Source organism: Prunus avium, chromosome 6 (genome assembly GCF_965620075.1).
Source record: "Prunus avium chromosome 6, drPruAviu1.hap1.1, whole genome shotgun sequence".
NCBI classification, from domain to species: Eukaryota; Viridiplantae; Streptophyta; class Magnoliopsida; order Rosales; family Rosaceae; genus Prunus; species Prunus avium.
This window is the reverse complement of record NC_142289.1, coordinates 13,605,742-13,624,921: the sequence shown is the minus strand read 5'-3', so window position 1 is coordinate 13,624,921 and position 19,180 is coordinate 13,605,742. Positions and strand designations below refer to the sequence as shown.

The 19,180-nt window shown below is 38.3% G+C and overlaps 2 protein-coding genes, 2 long non-coding RNA genes and 1 pseudogene across 5 annotated transcripts; 1 reads left to right on the top strand and 4 right to left on the bottom strand.

The window, feature by feature from the left end:
* Positions 1–4,067: 4,067 nt before the first annotated feature.
* LOC148293725 (uncharacterized) lies at positions 4,068–6,788 on the bottom strand. Its single transcript, XM_088254577.1, has 2 exons — positions 6,125–6,788; positions 4,068–4,462 (listed from the first exon to the last, which is right to left on the bottom strand). Exons 1-2 carry the CDS (start codon positions 6,786–6,788, stop codon positions 4,068–4,070), a joined length of 1,059 nt encoding a protein of 352 aa, XP_088110703.1.
* A 2,593-nt stretch (positions 6,789–9,381) lies between these two features.
* LOC110744591 (UDP-glycosyltransferase 86A1-like) lies at positions 9,382–12,325 on the bottom strand (annotated as a pseudogene). Its single transcript, XR_015836819.1, has 4 exons — positions 11,660–12,325; positions 11,277–11,440; position 10,407; positions 9,382–10,127 (listed from the first exon to the last, which is right to left on the bottom strand). The product of XR_015836819.1 is annotated as a UDP-glycosyltransferase 86A1-like (transcript).
* A 110-nt stretch (positions 12,326–12,435) lies between these two features.
* On the bottom strand, positions 12,436–14,400 carry LOC110744593 (UDP-glycosyltransferase 86A1-like). The gene is made up of 2 exons (XM_088255764.1): positions 13,749–14,400; positions 12,436–13,518 (listed from the first exon to the last, which is right to left on the bottom strand). Exons 1-2 carry the CDS (start codon positions 14,278–14,280, stop codon positions 12,608–12,610), a joined length of 1,443 nt encoding a protein of 480 aa, XP_088111890.1. The 5' UTR covers positions 14,281–14,400; the 3' UTR covers positions 12,436–12,607.
* Positions 14,401–16,395: 1,995 nt separating this feature from the next.
* On the bottom strand, positions 16,396–18,530 carry LOC148293724 (uncharacterized). The gene is made up of 2 exons (XR_015836265.1): positions 18,392–18,530; positions 16,396–17,414 (listed from the first exon to the last, which is right to left on the bottom strand). It is a non-coding gene; the product is annotated as an uncharacterized LOC148293724 (long non-coding RNA).
* Positions 18,104–18,925, top strand: LOC148293723 (uncharacterized). The gene is made up of 2 exons (XR_015836266.1): positions 18,104–18,282; positions 18,442–18,925. It is a non-coding gene; the product is annotated as an uncharacterized LOC148293723 (long non-coding RNA).
* Positions 18,926–19,180: the final 255 nt, after the last annotated feature.

Here is a 19,180-nt window from a genome sequence, read left to right as displayed (position 1 = left end):
TGCGGTAATGACATCCATAAGTCTCATTTCAAGTTTTTCTGAAACCGCTAAGCTTATCAAGTAACGGAACGTAATTGCGTCCATTACTGGAGAGTATGTTTCCACATAATCAACTCCAGGCCTTTGTGAAAAACCTTGCGCAACAAGTCGTGCTTTATACCTCGCAATTTCATTTTTCTCATTGCGCTTTCTTGTAAATACCCACTTGTAACCTACAGGGTTCATATTGGGTGGAGTTGGAACAATTGGTCCAAAAACACTCCTTTTTTCCAAAGAGTCTAATTCTGCCTGGATTGCATCTTTCCATTTAGGCCAATCCTGTCTTTGTGTGCATTCATCAATGGAGCAAGGCTCAATATCATCATCTTTTATGATCTCAGTAGCCACTAAGAATGCAAATATATTATCGATGATTATCTCATCTCTGTTCCATAATTCATTAGTGGATGTGTAATTTATGGAGATTTCTTGACTTTCAGGTACAGCTGCCATTTCAGGAGCACGTGTCTCATCAAGGACATTTTCCTTTTCAGGAAGTACCTGTCCCTCTTGAGAGGGGTTTGAACCATGAATTGTAGGCTCTCCATTTATTTCATTTGGATTCATTTTGGCCATCAACTTCTTCTTTTGAGGAACTGAGTCCTTTGAGCCTAGTGGTCTGCCATGCTTCAGGCGTGCAACAGATGAGCCATTTGCTGGTGCATTGCTTTGTCCATTGTGAATATCAATCCTTGCAGGTGCATTTGCAGCTGGGATATGTGATTTTGTCACCTTTGTTGCATCATTAAATGCATCTGGCATCTGATTTGCAATACTTTGGAGGTGAATGATCCTTCTGATCGGTTCATAATTGTATATCATTTTGTACCCTTCTAGCTTATGATTTGGTTATGTTTTTGAGTTAAACTTGTGCTTTTAATCCTTTTTGTGTTTATCTTTCAGTTCATTGAGCTTTAGGTAATAATGATGGCTTTAGAGAGCATAATTCATGCAATTCAAGCATGTTAAGGCCTAATTTGGATGAATGGATGAAGAGCTTAAAGACAAACTCAATTTTGGCTACAGCCCCCTGCCAGTCCAGTTTCGTAGGTCATATTGCAAGCTTTGTTTCAGCAACCTACATAGCTCGGATGATACAACATTCTTCATGACAGTTGTTCCAATGGCTGTGTACTATAACATATCCAAAATTCAGCCCCATTGGATAAATATGGAGTCTGTTACCTAGCAAACACAGTGCCATGCTCAGGATGGATTTTATCAGCGCGCAAAATGAGTTAGCAATTTGTTTTGGCCTTAACTTCCTCCTCCGACCTTGGATTGGCCCAAATGATATATGGCTGGAAAGAAGACATTCTGAACTTCAATTTCGAGTGCTTAAAGTCCTAATTTGATTAAGAGAAGCCCAAGTTGTAAGCCCTTGAAGTTGCTGGTCATGCTGACCTCAGCATGTGCTGGTTGGATGCTTGGTCATGGTGAGCTAGGTATGAGCTATCATTTCTGGTTGGAAGCTTGGTCATGGTGACATGAAGATGAGCTAGGGCTGCTGGTGGGATCTATTAGTGCATCAACCATTTCAGATTTTATAAAACAAGTGTTGTATGCATTAGCCATACTTAATTCAGATTTTCAGCTTCCTTAGGCCTATATATAGTGAGGTTTCCCAAGCTTGTAAACACACCCCAAGGGGGGGAGCTCTCAAACACTTCTCTAGAGCTCCCTTCCCTTCTCTCCCTCAAATTCTCTTAGTTTTGCTTTCTAGTTCTCAATTCTAGCTTTCTTTAATGTTTTCTTAGTTGTAATTTATTTTTCTTGTAATGTACATTCTTTTCTTTAGTTTCAAGTTTGATTATTTCCAAGTTTCAATTATGGTTTTTGTTCTTATTCATTATGCTTATAAGTTAATATGCTAGTTTGAATGATTGATCACCATTTAGGCTTGCATGTTAGCTATCTTGGTTTGAATTAAGAGTAGACACCATGCTTTAATTCGAATTGAACTATGAATAGGAAGAGTATGTATGGACATTCGACAACAGGGATTAGATACATGCTTGGTTGTTTAAATTGTTCTTCTATGCTTAATGGGTTCCTAATGCTTAATTTTAGGTTAGACAACAAATGATCAAATTAGGGAATTAGGAACACAAGGTTATGACCAAACACCATGGCTTAATCATACTTTAGCTAGAATCAATCCATTAATCTAATTGAACTTGGGAACTTATCTGCTTGAGTTAGTTATTTCTTTCTTCCTTGTTTTATTTATTTCCTTTCTTTTTCATTTCTGTTTTGTGTAGGAAAAATGAATTGGATCATTCAATCACCAATCCTCGTGGGATCGACCTCGCACTTACATATGCTATACTACCAAACGGCTCGTGCACTTGCGAGTATCACAAGTTGAGGATGCAACTGAATCCATTTTGGTGCAGCTGTATCTACACAACACCTTCTCACTTCGTTTTCGCATTAAGCGGTACGAGGATCGAGATGAGACAAAGTGGGTACATCCCACGATAATTCACGTCGTTCTTCAGGAACGAGTTTGCCTTGTTCTTTAGAAACATATTTTTCTCCCCCTAATGGTGGGAAAATTGTTTCATCAAAATGACAATCCGCAAATCGTGCCCTAAAGATATCACCCGTCAGGGGTTCTAGATATCTTATGATAGATGGTGAATCAAAGCCAACATAAATTCCCAATCTGCGTTGAGGGCCCATCTTAGTACGTTGCGGTGGTGCAATAGGCACATATACCGCACAACCAAAAACTCTTAAATGTGAAATATTTGGTTGATTACCCAACACAAGTTGTATTGGAGAATATTGATTGTTGGCGACGGGCCTTAATCGCACCAGAGATGCTGCATGTAAAATGACATATCCCCAAGCAGAAACTGGCAATTCTGTTTTCATTAGCAATGTGCGTGCTATTAATTGAAGACGCTTAATTAAAGCTTCTGCCAAGCCATTTTGAGTATGAACATGGGGAACAGGATGTTCAATGTCAATGCCTAGCGACATGCAGTAAGCATCAAAAGTTTGAGATGTAAATTCACCAGCATTATCGAGTCTAATAGACTTAATGGGATAATCTGGGAATTGGGCTCGCAATTTAATTATCTGAGCCAAGAGCCTAGCAAATGCCATATTCCGAGTGGACAAAAGGCAAACATGTGACCATTGGGTAGATGCATCCACCAAAACCATAAAGTACCGAAATGGTCCACAGGGAGGATGAATAGGTCCACAAATGTCCCCTTGGATTCTCTGCAAAAATGATGGGGACTCAACATCAACTTTCGGTTGTGATGGTCTGGTCACCAACTTCCCTTGTGAACAAGCTTGGCAAAAGCTGTCACTTGATACCATAATGTGTTTTGTTAATAAGGGATGTCCCTTAGAGTTGGTGATGATCCTACGCATCATGGTGGATCCAGGATGACCCAACCGGTCATGCCAAAGCTTAAAAGTATTTGAGTCAATGGACTTCTGGTCCATGACACTATGTGCCTCAATTGTCCGTATGGTTGTATAGTACAATCCTGATGAGAGCGCACAAAGCTTCTCTAGTATACGCTTTGGGGTATCACTGGAAGTAATGCAAAGATATTCCATGTTTTCCTCATTCTTTGTTTCAACATGGTAGCCATTCAAACGTATATCTTTGAAACTCAACAGATTTCTTCCGGAGTTAGATGAATACAAGGCATCTTGAATGGACAATATTGTTCCATTTGGTAACATAACTTGGGCTATTCCTGAGCCTTCAATCAGATCTGCAGGACCTGATATGGTTGTTACCTTTGCTTTTGTAAGCATCAAGTTTGAGAAATACTTTCGATCTCGAAGGATTGTATGAGTAGTCGCACTGTCTGCAAGACAAGTATCTTTGCTAGAGCTCGTGTTTTGGGGGCACCCATAATTTATATCCATGCCTTCAAATAAATAAAATAAGTTGAATCAATAAACAATCATTCAAACATTGCCACTTTTATTGGATTGAAATGAAGACAGGAAGAAAAAACAGTGCTTCAGATAATACAAATGGTACATGAAGGAATTTAATCCAATTCGAACCCATAAGCTTCATTCCCCCTTTCGGCTACAAAATCAGAAACATCTAGATGCGTCTTGTCTAACTGATGCGATATTTCCGATGAGCCTTCTATGGCTGGCGGATCTGGTTCAACATAATTTGTCTCCACTTTCCTGTTTTTAAGTGAAGCTTGATAAAGATCCGCCAAGTGCTTCGGCGTACGGCATGTACGCGACCAATGTCCCTTTGCACCACATCTGTAACAAGTGCTTTCATCATTTCTGGGCACATGGCTTGTCTGTGCTCTTCCCTTATTTCTGGATGCATTTTTTCCATTTGTGGATGGATTGTTTCTTGGCCCCAAGCCATATGGATGAGCACCACGATCTTTTCTACTCCCTTGCCTTTGGCCACGCTTGCCTCCTGATCGGTTCATAATTGTATATCATTTTGTACCCTTCTAGCTTATGATTTGGTTATGTTTTTTAGTTAAACTTGTGCTTTTAATCCTTTTTGTGTTTATCTTTCAGTTCATTGAGCTTTAGGTAATAATGAGGGCTTTGGATAGTAAATGATGCAATCCATGCATGTTAGGGCCTAATTTGGATGAATGGATGAAGAGCTTAAAGACAAACTCAATTTTGGCTACAGTCCCCTGCCAGCCCAGTTTCGTAAGTCATATTGCAAGCTTTGTTTCAGCAACCTACATAGCTCGGATGAGGCCACATTCTTCATAAAAGTTGTTCCAATAGGTGTATACTATAACATATCCGCAATTCAGCCCCATTGGATAATTGTGGAGTCTGTTACCTAGCAAACACAGAGCCATGCTCAGGATGGATTTTATCAGCGCGCAAAATGAGTTAGCAATTTGTTTTGGCCTTAACTTCCTCCTCCGACCTTGGATTGGCCCAAATGATATATTTCTGGAAAGAAGACATTCTGAACTTCAAGTTTGAGTGCTTAAAGTCTTAATTTGCTTAAGGGAAGCCCAATTCGTAAGCCCTTGAAGTTGCTGGTCATGCTGACCTCAGGATGAGCTATTATTTCTGGTTGGAAGCTTGGTCATGGTGACATGAAGATGAGCTAGGGCTGCTGGTGGGATTTATTAGTGAAGTGCATCAACCATTTCAGATTTTATAATGGAAGTGTTGTATGCATTAGTGAAGTGCATCAACCATTTCAGATTTTATAAAACAAGTGTTGTATGCATTAGCCATACTTAATTCAGATTTTCAGCTTCCTTAGGCCTATATATAGTGAGGTTTCCCAAGCTTGTAAACACACCCCAAGGGGGGGAGCTCTCAAACACTTCTCTAGAGCTCCCTTCCCTTCTCTCCCTCAAATTCTCTTAGTTTCTCTTTCTAGTTTTCAATTGTTATAATGAGATCTTTGTGCTGAAATTCTCCTTAAGTTTTTCCAAGTTCTACTTAATTTTCATTGTTATGTAAATTCTTTTCTTTAGTTTCAAGTTTGATTAGTTTCCAAGTTTCAATTATGATTTTTGTTCTTATTCATTATGCTTATAAGTTAATATGCTAGTTTGAATGATTGATCACCATTTAGGCTTGCATGTTAGCTATCTTGGTTTGAATTAAGAGTAGACACCATGCTTTAATTCGAATTGAACTATGAATAGGAAGAGTATGTATGGACATTCGACAACAGGGATTAGATACATGCTTGGTTGTTTAAATTGTTCTTCTATGCTTAATGGGTTCCTAATGCTTAATTTTAGGTTAGACAACAAATGATCAAATTAGGGAATTAGGAACACAAGGTTATGACCAAACACCATGGCTTAATCATACTTTAGCTAGAATCAATCCGTTAATCTAATTGAACTTGGGAACTTATCTGCTTGAGTTAGTTATTTCTTTTTTTCCTTGTTTTATTTATTTCCTTTCTTTTTCATTTCTGTTTTGTGTAGGGAAACTAAATTGGATCATTCAATCACCAATCCCTGTGGAATCGACCTCGCACTTACATACGCTATACTACCGAACGGCTCGTGCACTTGCGAGTATCACAAGTTGAGGATGCAGCTGAATCCATTTTGGTGCAGCTGTATCTACGCAACACCTCCTCGCCCACGATTGTGGATACTACCACGAGATGAGGTGGCATTCACTTCCCGAGATGTAGCATTTGTTTCAGGAAGTGGTGCTGAGCCTGTTGGGCGAGATTGGTGATTCTTCAATAAAAGCTCGTTGTTCTGCTCAGCTAACAAGAGGCAAGATACAAGTTCTGAGTACTTCGTGAAACCGCTATGCCTATATTGCTGCTGTAGGAGCACATTTGAGGCATGGAATGTACTCAGAGTTTTCTCGAGCATATCTTCCTCAGAGATATTCTCACCACATAATTTCATAAGGGAGGTGATCCTGTGCATAGCTGAGTTGTATTTAGACACCGTCTTGAAATCCTGAAATCTCAAGTGTATCCATTCGTATCTAGCTCTTGGGAGAGTCACCGTCTTCTGATGATTATATCTCTCACATAAAGCTTTCCACAGGACCAATGGTTCATCAACCACCACATATTCGCTTTTCAGCGCTTCATGAATGTGGCGGCGAAGGAAAATCATGGCCTTCGCATTTTCCTCAAGTGATGCATCACTTCCATCTTCAATTGCTTTTCCAAGGCCATTTGCACGCAGATGGATCTTGGCATCCAGGACCCATGATAGGTAGTTGTCCCCAGAAATGTCTAGGGCAGCGAATTCCAATTTTGCCAAATTTGCCATCTTCAAAAGAAAAATGAGATGCATTAGAATTCGCAATGATCTTCATGCTTAATATATTTTTGAACTTCAGGCCAAAGATATCATGCATATTTTACCCAAAATTTCAAGCTCGAGATCTGGGACATTAAGCCATTTATTAATAGGAACTTCAGGCCCTGTAATTGTTTCAGGAACTCCAGGCCCTCATTTTGATTATAAAAATAAAGTGCTATAAATTTGCTGGTATGGACGATAAACCCGCACCATACTTTAAATAAAAGTAAATGTGCGGTAAAGTAAATTGCTTGTTGTATGGACGTTAATCCCGCACCATACTTTAAATAAAAATAAATGTGCGGTAAAGTAAACGTGCTGGTATGGGCACTAATTCTGCTCCATACTTTTAAATAAAAGCAGTTGTGTGGACGATAAACCCGCACCACACTTTAAATAAATACTGCCATATGGGTAACAAACCTACACCATACAGTAAATAAAATAAGTGTGGGGATAAAACCACCACTAAAAATATAGAAGGTGAAAACCGTCCATAGTAAATGTGGGGATAAAACCACCACTAAAAAAAATAGGAAGTACATATTATATTTTGTGGGCAAAATAACTGCACCACTATTCAAGATATAATAGATGGGTTTTAAGATCACACCATCATTTTTATTATGATAACTCGTGTTACAACGCGATGGGTAATGAAAATTACACCACCATAAAATAACAGAATGGGGTATAAAACCGCGCCATTCCAAATTATATTACAAAGAAATAAATTAAACAAACATGGATGAAACAACACAAGAATTGTGAGAGCACAAAAAAGAAAGTTTGCATGTCGTCGTAGTAGTAAAGTGAGAGGAGGCATATGACGGAGAGGAGAAAGAGAAATAACCACATAGTGTTGAGCTGAGAAAATTTAAAGGTGGAGAGACTATCGTGCTGATAACGTGTTATAAAATAAATAATCAGAGTATGGGAATTACCACTGAATATTGGGAGTGGAAATGTATTTAGAACTTTCTTTACTGATAGAGCTCTCAGGATTCTTACTCACTCTTTCTCAGATTTCTCTCTGAATTGGTTGTATCTTCTGCAACTAAGATGGAGCCTATTTATAGGCACTTACAATGACCCCCCGTGAACAAAAGAAGAAACATAATGATGTTTCTACCCATCAATACTATTCACCTTTTGACCATGTGGGCTTCACCCATTCTACTTTACAACAGGAGTTGTATTTTTTTATATTATATTATGGAGTTGTGTTATTATTCACTATTGAGTTTTAATATTGTTCATTATATGTGATACTAAGTTTTAACTTTAATAGGAATTCTTTCTATGTGGTGCTAAGTTACTCATATATTTTTTTTTTTTTTTTTGTTAAGCTCATATATCTTATCATATGTAATATATTGTAGTAAATTATTATAACTAAAAAATTATGGTGTGTTTAATTTTTTTTCATTAATTACTACATATTTTCTAAAGACACAGTGTATGTCACGTCGCTACATAATCAACTTAAATCACTCAAACCCACCATGCCATGCATTTCATTCCAATTTTTTGTGATAAAATAATAGACAATTGACTAAATAAACATCCTCTAAAGTTTCAATAAAAATTTCCAAGTTTTTCTCACAATTTCCGTGATTTTTATTAAATTTTTATCGATATCGATATTTCCTCGATATTTCCATCGATATATCCGTATTTTTGGACCACCGATATTTCTGAAACTCTCGATATTTTAGACCTTGAGATGCACAAGACGAAAGTTGTTTCAGTCCAGAAGGAATTGTGGACAAGGTTATACTTGTTGGCTATGGTTGCTGGCCAGGTGTGGAAGGTATCAGCAATCAAGCAACTGATTGAAGGGTCAGATTGGACTAAATTTCCAAAAAGTTCATCAACATGTGCAGGGAAGACATGCAATAGACCCTCAAGATATTGATCAAGATTCTAAGACCGGTTGAAGGCTAGTGGAAAACCATCACTCACTGTTCTGTAGCGAATGTCTAGACCGGACTTTCGCGCTGCAGCAAAGATGTCTTCTTGACCTTCACTGCCGTTGGATTCGGATTTGGTTATCTGGTGGTGAATAATTTGGGTGTTGACAAAAGTGATGGTGAAACCATTTGAGGCAAGCTTCATGGCCAGATGGGTAAATGGGATAACATGGCCTTGGCGAGGGAGAGGCACCATGATTGCATGAGGCTTTGAATGCTTGTCCTCCGTGGCTCCCTCTGTGTCTGTTTCTCTCTCTGTTTGTGAGTTTGTGATCTGTGTCTGTTTGTGGCTCTGTGTGCTTATACAAATACACACACAAAGTTTTGTTTTCTTTCTTAGGATAAGGGGTGGTGGGGCAGATGTCTAATTTTCCACAAACTGTTTTTAAACTACAAACAAAACAGTGTCTTTCTAAACCAAGAAAATGAATCACACTTTGGATTCCTGTGGACAAAAATCAAAAAGTTCATTGACAATATTCTCAAAGTAGTAGAAAGACTTGTTATAATTTGGTTTGTGCTAATTTAGAGGTTGCGCTAATGACAAAGAAATGAGGAAGCAGAACCACATAGTAGCAATGTGGAAGTCACACTCGTTTTTGAATTTCAGCCTTTACATCACCAATGAATTGAGATAAATTCTTTTGTGATGATCCATTTACAGCCAATGCATCCTCCAATGTTTGCTTAACCTTCTTGCTTTGCTTCTGCAATCCTTTACCCAATTTTCCACTCATCAGATGGTTGATCTTCTTTGCTACCTCCACCCTTGTGATGGGTTTCACCCTATCACAGAGATTTAATCCAATCCCCCAATCATCAACGACTAGTTTCCTATTGGTCACTTGATCAGTCCACAGAGGGAAGCACAGCATGGGAACACCACACCACATACTTTCAAGTATGGAGTTCCATCCACAATGAGTTAAGAACCCTCTTGTTGTTGGATGTGAAAGCACCTCAATCTGAGAGCACCATGGCACCATCAACCCTCTATCTTTAATCTCATTCTCGAATCCAACGGGTAGGATATAGGTTTCATCATAACTTGTAGTATTAGGGCGAAGTACCCAGATGAAACTCACTTTACTAAGCAAGAGCCCATGAGCTATTTCTTCAATATCATTTTTAGTAACTAGAACATAGCTACCAAATGAAACGAACAAAACTGAACCATTAGGCTTGGTGTTGAGCCATTCTGTGCAGTCAAACTCTGACATCAGATTGGTAGCCACGATACTTTTGGTGGGGTTATTGGGGGAAACAGGGCCAATTGCATATGTGGGTTGCTTCTCTTGCAAGGCTGAAAGGGTGTTTGATTCAAGTTCTTGTACTATGTTAGTATGAAAATTGTATTGTCATTTCCTAGACTGTAGCATAGGTTGGGAATTAGTGTATGAATGTTGTTTACTAGAAGTTTTGGCGCAACACATTCAATCCCAGATTTTCGAAGCATGACTTGATCGATATAAGGAACTTGATTTCAGGTAAATCATGACATAATCATGAATTCATTATAGGATTCCTAGTTGGAGTTATCAAGTATTTTTATGTTAGCCTTATTTTTAATAGGATTATATTTTATCTCTTGAGATTACTTTCCTAGTTGAACTCTATTTTGATTTAAGTTAAAATATTATGTTTTCATCATCTTGGACTTGAAAAGTATGTTTCAATGAATATCCTATTTGGCTTCGTTGTTTACATGCTGATATACATTGTTTCATTGGATAACAATTGATTGTTGAAAAACCATCTTTTATAATACAAAAGCTGACGAAATTATAATAGAAATCTAAGAGAATCAAATATGATAAATGGCAAGAGATTGAGCCCGTGGCTTTGTGCTCTTCTCTTGCAAAAAGGAGATTGTGGTATGTATAAGAATATGATGTGCTTCTTTGTTTGAGGTAGCTTTCCCACATTTTGTTTGAGCATCTAAAATTCCTAAAAAAGCTGTTGTGCATATATTTGAGATAAATCATCAAATGTTCCATGTTTACTTGGTGATTTATCAAACACTTTAATCATTCATGTTGCATACATATGCATGTTGATGACTCATACAGTTGAGGGCACCAAGACTGTTGTGGCGTTTATCCTCCGGCGAGCTTGAAGCAATTGTGACCAGTATTGCATTCAACATGAGTGTCGAAGATCATCCCGTGACAGAAGTTGAGTTACGAAGAAGTCGGTAAAACATTATCTAGAATGTGTCTAGGATGTGTGTGAGTACTTCTTGTAATCATCGTTCTATAGTGGATTTGTGTTGGACTACGGAGTCTCGTGGATTTTCCCCAGAGGTGGGGTTTTACCACGTAAAATAATTCTTTGCGTGTTCTTTTATTTTATGTTCAGCACGTTTCAGGATTGATATCAATCCTGCTACTGAAGTTCATTTTTTGTTTATTGATTATAATATTAAATTGGCCTATTCACCCCCCTCTAAGCATTTTTAGTCATCCTACAGGTATTTTCATACTGTGTTACACAAAATAAAATCTGCCCTTTGCACTACATGGAATGCCTTGTGTAGGGCTCAGTGCATCGATGTTGATATATCAGCTTCTTGGAGGTGTGACATCAAGTCCTTTGGTTCAATAGCCTGCACCCCCGGTATGTAATCGATGGTGTCCTCTTGATTATCTAATATATCAACCAAAAAAATTGAGATTCGTAATAGGATGTTTTCTCTTGTCAGAATGTCAATGTGAAGTATTGATCAGTGAATTCTTTTAAAACTTGTGATTCTAATTGACAATCTAGCAATATAACATGTAAGACATGAGAACAAGACCGCAATGTAAGAATGTAATGTAATCAAAGCTCAAGTGAATTTATACGAAAGTTATTCTTATTACATACCATGTGAACCGTAATGACCATGTTCTCTGAGGAGGTCCAAGTGATAGCAGATGCTTAAGACTAGAGCTGGTTCAGTCCAGAAGGAAATATTGACAAGGTTGTATTTGTTGGCTATGGTTGCTGACCATGGGTGGAAGGTATCAGCAATCAAGCAAGTGACTGAGGGGTCAGATTGGACTAAATTTCCAACGAGTTCATCAACATGGGCAGGGAAGACATGCAATAGGCCCTCAACAGCTTAGTTATGGTTCTGAAATCGGTTGAAGGCTAGTGGAAAACCATCACTCACGGTCTTGTAGCGTATGTCTAGGCCGGATTTGCGCACTGTGGCAAAGATGTCATCTTGATCTTCAGTGTCATTGGGTTGGGATTTGGTTATCTGGTGGTTAATGTGTTGGGTGTTGACAGAAGTGATGGTGAAACCGTGTGATACAAGCTTCGTGGCCAGATGATATATGGGAGAAGATGCCCTTGGAGAGGCATAGGCACCATGATAGCATGAGGCTGTGAATGCTTGTCCTCCATGGCTCTCTCTCTCTCTGCATCTCTCTATGTCTGCGAGTATGTGGTCTTTTATTGGCGCGAGAAAGAGGGCAAGTGCTGACATTACAAAAGCTAATAGACTGATAAAAGCGAAAGCACATCTTTTGCAATGTGTGGTCTGTATGTGTGGTCCGATGAGGTGAACTGCTTTTAGCACAAGGTGTGGGGCTAATGTTCCAATTTCCCATAAACTATTTTAAGAATTTAAACAAACAGTATCTTCTTTCATCAGAGACTAGAACACAGCTCAATAATATTGATTTAAAACATGATAATAGATCCTCAGATATGCCACATTCTTGTGTATTTTGGATTTCACATTGCTAATGAAGCGTTTTATGCTAATGATGATTTAATGACAATGAGATGATGAAGCAGAACCACCAGATTGTAGCAATGCTGAAGTCAGTTTCGTGTCTGAACTTTGGTCTTCACATCACTTAGGAATTGAAAGAAATTCTTCTGTGATGACCCATTTAAAGCCAATGCATCCTCCATTGTTTGCCTCACATTTTTTATCTCCTTCTGCAAACCATGGCCCAATTTTTCACTCATCACATGGTTGATCTTCTCTGCCACCTCCACTCTTGTGATGGGCTTTACCCCATCACAAATATTCAGTCCAATGCCCCAATCATCAACTACTAGTTTCCTATTAGTGATTTGGTCAGTCCATAGAGGAAAACACAGCATGGGAACACCACACCACATACTTTCTAGTATGGAATTCCATCCACAATGCGTTAAGAACCCTCCTACTGCCGGATGTGAAAGCACCTTAATCTGAGAGCACCATGGCACTATCAACCCTCTGTCTTTAATCTCATCGTCAAATCCAACGGGTAGGATATTGGTTTCTTCATAACTTGTAGTGTCAGGGCGAAGTACCCAGATGAAGCTCACTTTACTAACCAAAAGTCCATGAGCTATTTCCTCAATATCTTTTGTAGTAACTTGAGCATAACTACCAAATGAAATAAACAAAACTGACCCATGAGGCTTGGTTTTGAGCCATTGAGTACAGTCAAACTCAGACATCAGATTGGTAGCCACAATACTCTTAGTAGGTTTACTGGGGAAGACAGGGCCAATTGCATATGTGGGCTGCTTCTCGTGCAAGGCTGAAAGGGTCTCAGATTCAAGTTCTTGCACAGTATTAATCAAAATAAAATCTGCTCTTTTAACTTCATGGAATGCCTTGTATATGATTCTGAGCATTGGGGATGATAAATCCGCAGCTTGGAGATATGACATCAAGTCTTTTGGTTCAATTGCCTGCACACCTGGTATGTAATCGATGTTGTCCTCACGTTTATCTAATAGGTCAACCAAAAAAAACACGGATACATGTAGTTATATAACTTTGCAAATGTTCTTGTCATCATGTTGTGAATCTTGTAGACTAAACATTCGAACAAAACTCCACGCAATCAGATGGTTTAACCTTTAGATTGACAATATGAGATTTCATGTTGTCAAATTAACTAGAAACCATTCCATATGTAAGTTAAGCAAAAGTTTGGGAGATTTATGAGAGGGTGCGTACCATGAAAACCAAAATGACCATTTTGTTTGAGGAGGTCCAAGTGATAGTAGATGCTTAGAACTAAAGCTGGTTCAGTCCAAAAGGAAACGTTGACAAGGTTGTACTTGTTGGCTATGGTTTCTGGCCAGGTGTGGAAGGTATCAGCAATAAAGCAAGTGATTGAGGGGTCAGATTGGACTAAATCTCCAACCAGTTCATCAACATGGGTAGGGTAGACATGTAAATGACCCTCAAGACATTGGTCAAGGTTCTGAAATCGGTTGAAGGCTAGTGGAAAACCATCACTCACTGTTTTGTAGCGTATGTCCAGTCCGGACTTGCGCGCTGCGGCAAAGATGTCATCTTGTTCAGTTTTGTTGTTGGGTTGGGATTTGGTTATCTGGTGGTGAATATCTTGAGTGTTGACAAAAGTGATGGTGAAACCATTTGAAGCAAGCTTCACTGCCAGATTGGTAAATGGGATAACATGGCCTTGGAGAGGGAGAGGTACCAAGATTGCATGAGGCTTTGTGCATTGATTGTCCTCCTCCATGGCTCTGTTTCTGTGTCTGCTTTAGGAAGTAGACGGGTTCTGAAATCACAAAAATCTGATCTGTGGCCAGATGACTCCCATTCAGTCAAGTCAACTATTTTTAGCAGATAACGTAAAGGGGTGTATTATCTTTTATTTCTATATGGTAAGACAATATTCCAAATTTCTTGTAACCTCTGGTTTGCTCCATGATTCAACAAGTTGCCTCACCTCACGTCCTTTTATTCTCTTTATTTGAATAAACAATTCAGTGAGACAAACTTGGACTGTTCTTTCACAAGGTTCACTAAGGCCATCTTTAGTCATAAGGTTAAATGTCGTCTAGGGTTATAAATTTAACCCCTCAAAATATTAATTTTTTAAAGAATAGTGTAATGCTAAATTTTTACATCTCCAGCCATGCAGGGCTATATTTTAGGGTCTTTTAGATTTTATTATTTTGAGAAAAACTATAGTAAAATACTCATACATTTCACAACTATGTGTTGTTTAATTTAATTAAACTACTATTTAGAGACAATATTCCATATATGACACGTATACGTTGGTAACATTTAAAAAGGCTATTTTAAAAATAAATAAAAAATCCTAACAGCTAACTGACGTCATCGATGACATCAACGCACCTTTAATATTGGCTGTTGGATATGCATTTGCATGAGATGTTTCGTGCTCTTACCACACTTGATAATTTCTCTTACAAGCATGGAACCCACAAAAAAATTTGGCCTAGGCCAAAGCTGGGCTACAATTGGCCTAGTTTGAGGACTAAATGGCCAAATGTGACCCTCCAAATTTGGCCGAATTTTTTTTTAGCCCATGACTGAAGATGAGTTTTATATTATTTTAGGACTATATTTGGCCTATGGCCATGGCCGGAGAAACCAACAAGGCAACTACAAAACCCGACAAAGACTTCATCACACATGGATGATGGAACCCATCAAGATAACCATTTTCATATGGTTCACTGACCAACAAGACAAACTACAAAAGGAGCCCACCTCAGACCAAAAAAAATTACTTTATTTAATTATTCTGACCCAAAAAATAAAAAGGACAGAACAGATGAAGTAGTAATCTTGGATTTCCTTCAGTTAAATCAATTCATTAGATAATCAACGATGTCCTCGCAATTAACTAATGAATCAACCAATAAAAACATAAGCATGTAAATAGTATCAATAAGTTTATGTCGTCAGACTGTAAATCTAAACTAAAAATGTCGAACAAGACTCAACATAATCAAAGCTAAGGAGATTTGAATAGGGAGAGGTACCATGATTGCATGAGGCTTTGAATTGTCCAAGCCAAATTATGTTTTCGGTCCATGTAGGATGGGCAAAGTTTTATTTTGGTACATGTAATTTTAATTTTTGCAATTGTTGGAATGCACTCACAGTGTGGCCCTATTGAATTTAATTTTGGTTATTAAATTACTTTGATACCCTATTGAGTGTTTTAGGCTTTTTTATGAGGTTTTGGGATTGGGTTTGTTTTAAGAAATTAATGGCAATTTTGTAATTTAAAATAAGTTAAAAGTCTTTTTGTTATGCTGTAAATGGACTTTAGATGTGTTTCCAAAATCTATTTCATATAGGGTTTTTTTTTATAATTTGGGATCCTATATTGGGTATAATAGTGAATCTCTCAATATTTTACGCGAGAACCTCTTCTTCATCAGCTCTGCTTTTCCAAGTTAATGAATATCACCTCATAAGAAATATTCGTTTGCCTTTTGCACTGTAGTTCTTGAGGAGCTGGAACAAACATGTTTGAGGGTTCGAAACAAACTGGCTTGTCAAATAACAGGGTCAAACTCAAACTGGCACCCAAATAGTGGTGGATTCAGAAATATTTCCCCACGGTCGACATAAAAGTTACCAAGTTCACAATTTATTTTTGAACAAAAAATGCCCCTAAAAATTAAAATGCCAATATCATTCATGATTCATAGAAGAAACAACGTTAGCTAAAATTGTCTACGGCGAGTTTTCATATTCTCAACTATTATTTTGGGTTTTAATCCCCAAGTCTCTACTACCACAAATTGAATAGCCACAAGGATGCAATAATATAAGACCATTATTAGCTCTACCAGATAGTTCTTAATGATTAACTAAATCTTTTCTCGTCATTGCATTGAATGGATTCTTACAAAGTACAAATGACTGATGCACCAAAAAAACCATCTACACTATGAATCAAATTAAGGACACTGAAATTTGGTCATTTGATCTGATAATAAATTGAAATTAAGCACACTATACATCTACACCATCTTCCAAATAACAAAAGCCTTCACTTCGTTCTGAATCAAACTGCTGTCATTTGAGAATCAAATGGCTGCCAATCTTTCTGCAAACTCCACCAAACTCATCTCTCCTTCACCCACCGATGGAGCCAAGCAAGCATTGTCCATTTGATCTACCAACATGTTTGATGAAGCGAGGAGTCCATGAATGAAAGAGCTTGGCTTTGTTAAAACTATGAATGATGTTCTTCAAGGTCCTCTGTCCCTTTCCATTGGAACACAAAATGCAAGCTTCCATTGGGCATGAAAGACCGAAAGCAGCTCATAGTTGGAATTGTCATGAAATCAGAAAGAATTGACAGAAAACGAACAAACAAAACAAAATTGTATGAAGAACCACAGAATCTCACAAAATGAACAAACGACCGATTCCTACAAATTCTTAGACGCTGAAGACTAAGGGAGCAAAAGCGAAATCCATTCCACAATATTTCTCCCACTCAAATTTAACCTCAAAGCATTTAAGAATTTCATCATGACAAAGGAGATAAATTACAGTTTAGAACAAGTGATAATCTTAACTAAACTGAATTAAGATAAAGAAAAATAGATTACAACGGTTGAATCCATAAAAAGCACTTACTGCGCCACCAAGAACAGAGCCAATCTGTAACATGACACAATGACCCCCACACACAAGATCAGCAGTCCAAATTTCACTCACAAACTAAATTTAATCTCAAACCACATATATAGATACAAGCGAGGTAAATAACATCCCGACTACACATTGTTCATCCAAAAAACAATCTCTGAGATCTGAATTTGATTCCAGCATCAAAACAATGGAGCATTTTCATAGCGACAAAGAGAAGAAACCCTGAAAAGAAAAAATATTCAGCTCTACAAGCAAATGCTGCTGAAGTACCAAAAGAATTATATGATGCACAAACCACCAAAAACTAACCAAAAAACACAGACACACAAAAACAAGTAAAAACAAAGAGAGAATTAATTTGGATGGGGGTAAGCCCGCTTAGCCATCACTGCCCCAAGAAAGGGGGCTCTGACTGCGGGCAGTCTTCACCGCAGTGGAAAGAGAAGACACCAGCGAGTGACTGCTGAGCTGAGCCGCCAGCAGCCCTAAAACCCTAAACCCTAAGCAGGGTAGAGGGCAAGGGAGGGTGGCTCAAGCCTCAAGCACTCTGTTATGCCCTCTCTCCCTCTCTGCTCAGATAAGATCAAGTAGTTTGGTCTCTAGGGTTTCTCTCCTCCCTTTTATACTCGCCCAAACCCCACACGTGTGTTATATTATTCCACTTTAGATCTGCAGTGACATTGTTTTTTTTTGGCAAAAGGTCGTTTTTGGTCCCTGTAGTTTGCCATTTTTGCCACTTTGGTCCCTGTCGTTTCAATTTGATCAATTTTGTCCCTGTAGTTTTCAATTTAAGTAATTTAAGGACAATCTTCAATTTCTGTCAAAATAGAGTAACTGTCGTTAGTTGTTGAGGGGCATTTCAGTCAAAAACATAGATAACCAAACCCCCCCCACCCCAAAAAAAACCAAGAATAAAATAACCAAAAAAAAAAGTAAAAGAAGATACCCAGATTATCCAAACCCCACCGCCACTATCATCCTCCCCGACCCCAGCAAGGAATTGGCCTCAGAATTAATGGTAAACAGTTATAGATATGGTTTCTCTGGGTTTGCAGCCAAGCTCACAGAGTTTCAAGCCAAAAAATTTCAGGTATATTTTAAAAATTATTGCTATATATACGTGCAATAAAGATATGTCTGGTTTGCGATGATTGACAATTATTTAAAATATAGATATATAATAGATTCATGAGCTATACCTTCAGATGTCATCATTAAGTATTGTGCTCATTGCTTTTTATCCTTGCAGTTCTTGCTGAGAGTGTTCCAGTATTTCTTCAATGGCGTTCATGTAGTGGCTGCAAATTCCGGGAATTTTTTGAACCTTGGCGTTGTCGCCGCTGCCATTGATGACCATTTTGATGAAGCTGAGGGTGGGTTCAGAACAGAGGGCGAGGAAGGGGGATCCGGAGGTCGTCGCGGAGTGGGTGACTGCCTGGGTGTCGCGGCTAGGTTTGGGAGAGAGAGAGAGAGAGAGAGGTGGAGTTTATTGAGAAGTTTTGTGGTGGGAGGGTGGCAAGGGTTGGATATTGGGTGGGTGGTGTTGGGCAGTGGCTTGTTGGGTGGGGTTGGAGTGGTGGTGGGTGGTGATCTGATGGTGAAGTTAGGGGAGGGGGAGCGGACGGGAGAGATGGAGAAGAAGATATTTTTTTATTATTAAAATTTTATTTTGTATTGCTTATTTTTAAAAGGAATTAATTTTTTAATAAATTGACGGAATTGCCCTTTTACAAGTAACGGAAGTTTAATAAATTTGACAGAAATTGAAAATTGTCCTTAAATTGCTTAAATTCAAAACTACAGGGACAAAATTGATCAAATTGAAATGACAGGGACCAAAGTGGTAAAAGTGACAAACTACAGGGACCAAAAGTGACTTTTTGCCTTCTTTTTTTGTGGTTGAAACTTAACCCCCCCCAATTTTTAATAAAATGAAAATAATGTAGACGTGGGTAGGCCAGGTTGTCAGGGTAATGAGTCGGTTCTCT

Excerpts from the sequence above, each read along its gene's own strand:
- LOC110744593 (XM_088255764.1), bottom strand. The coding sequence starts at position 14,280 with ATGGAGGAGGACAATCAATGCACAAAGCCTCATGCAATCTTGGTACCT. Across the intron at positions 13,519-13,748 it reads TGGTCATTTTGGTTTTCATG|ATAAACGTGAGGACAACATC; the intron begins GTACGCACCCTC and ends TTGACCTATTAG.
- LOC148293725 (XM_088254577.1), bottom strand. The coding sequence starts at position 6,788 with ATGGCAAATTTGGCAAAATTGGAATTCGCTGCCCTAGACATTTCTGGG. Across the intron at positions 4,463-6,124 it reads CCACAATCGTGGGCGAGGAG|GCAAGCGTGGCCAAAGGCAA; the intron begins GTGTTGCGTAGA and ends ACCGATCAGGAG.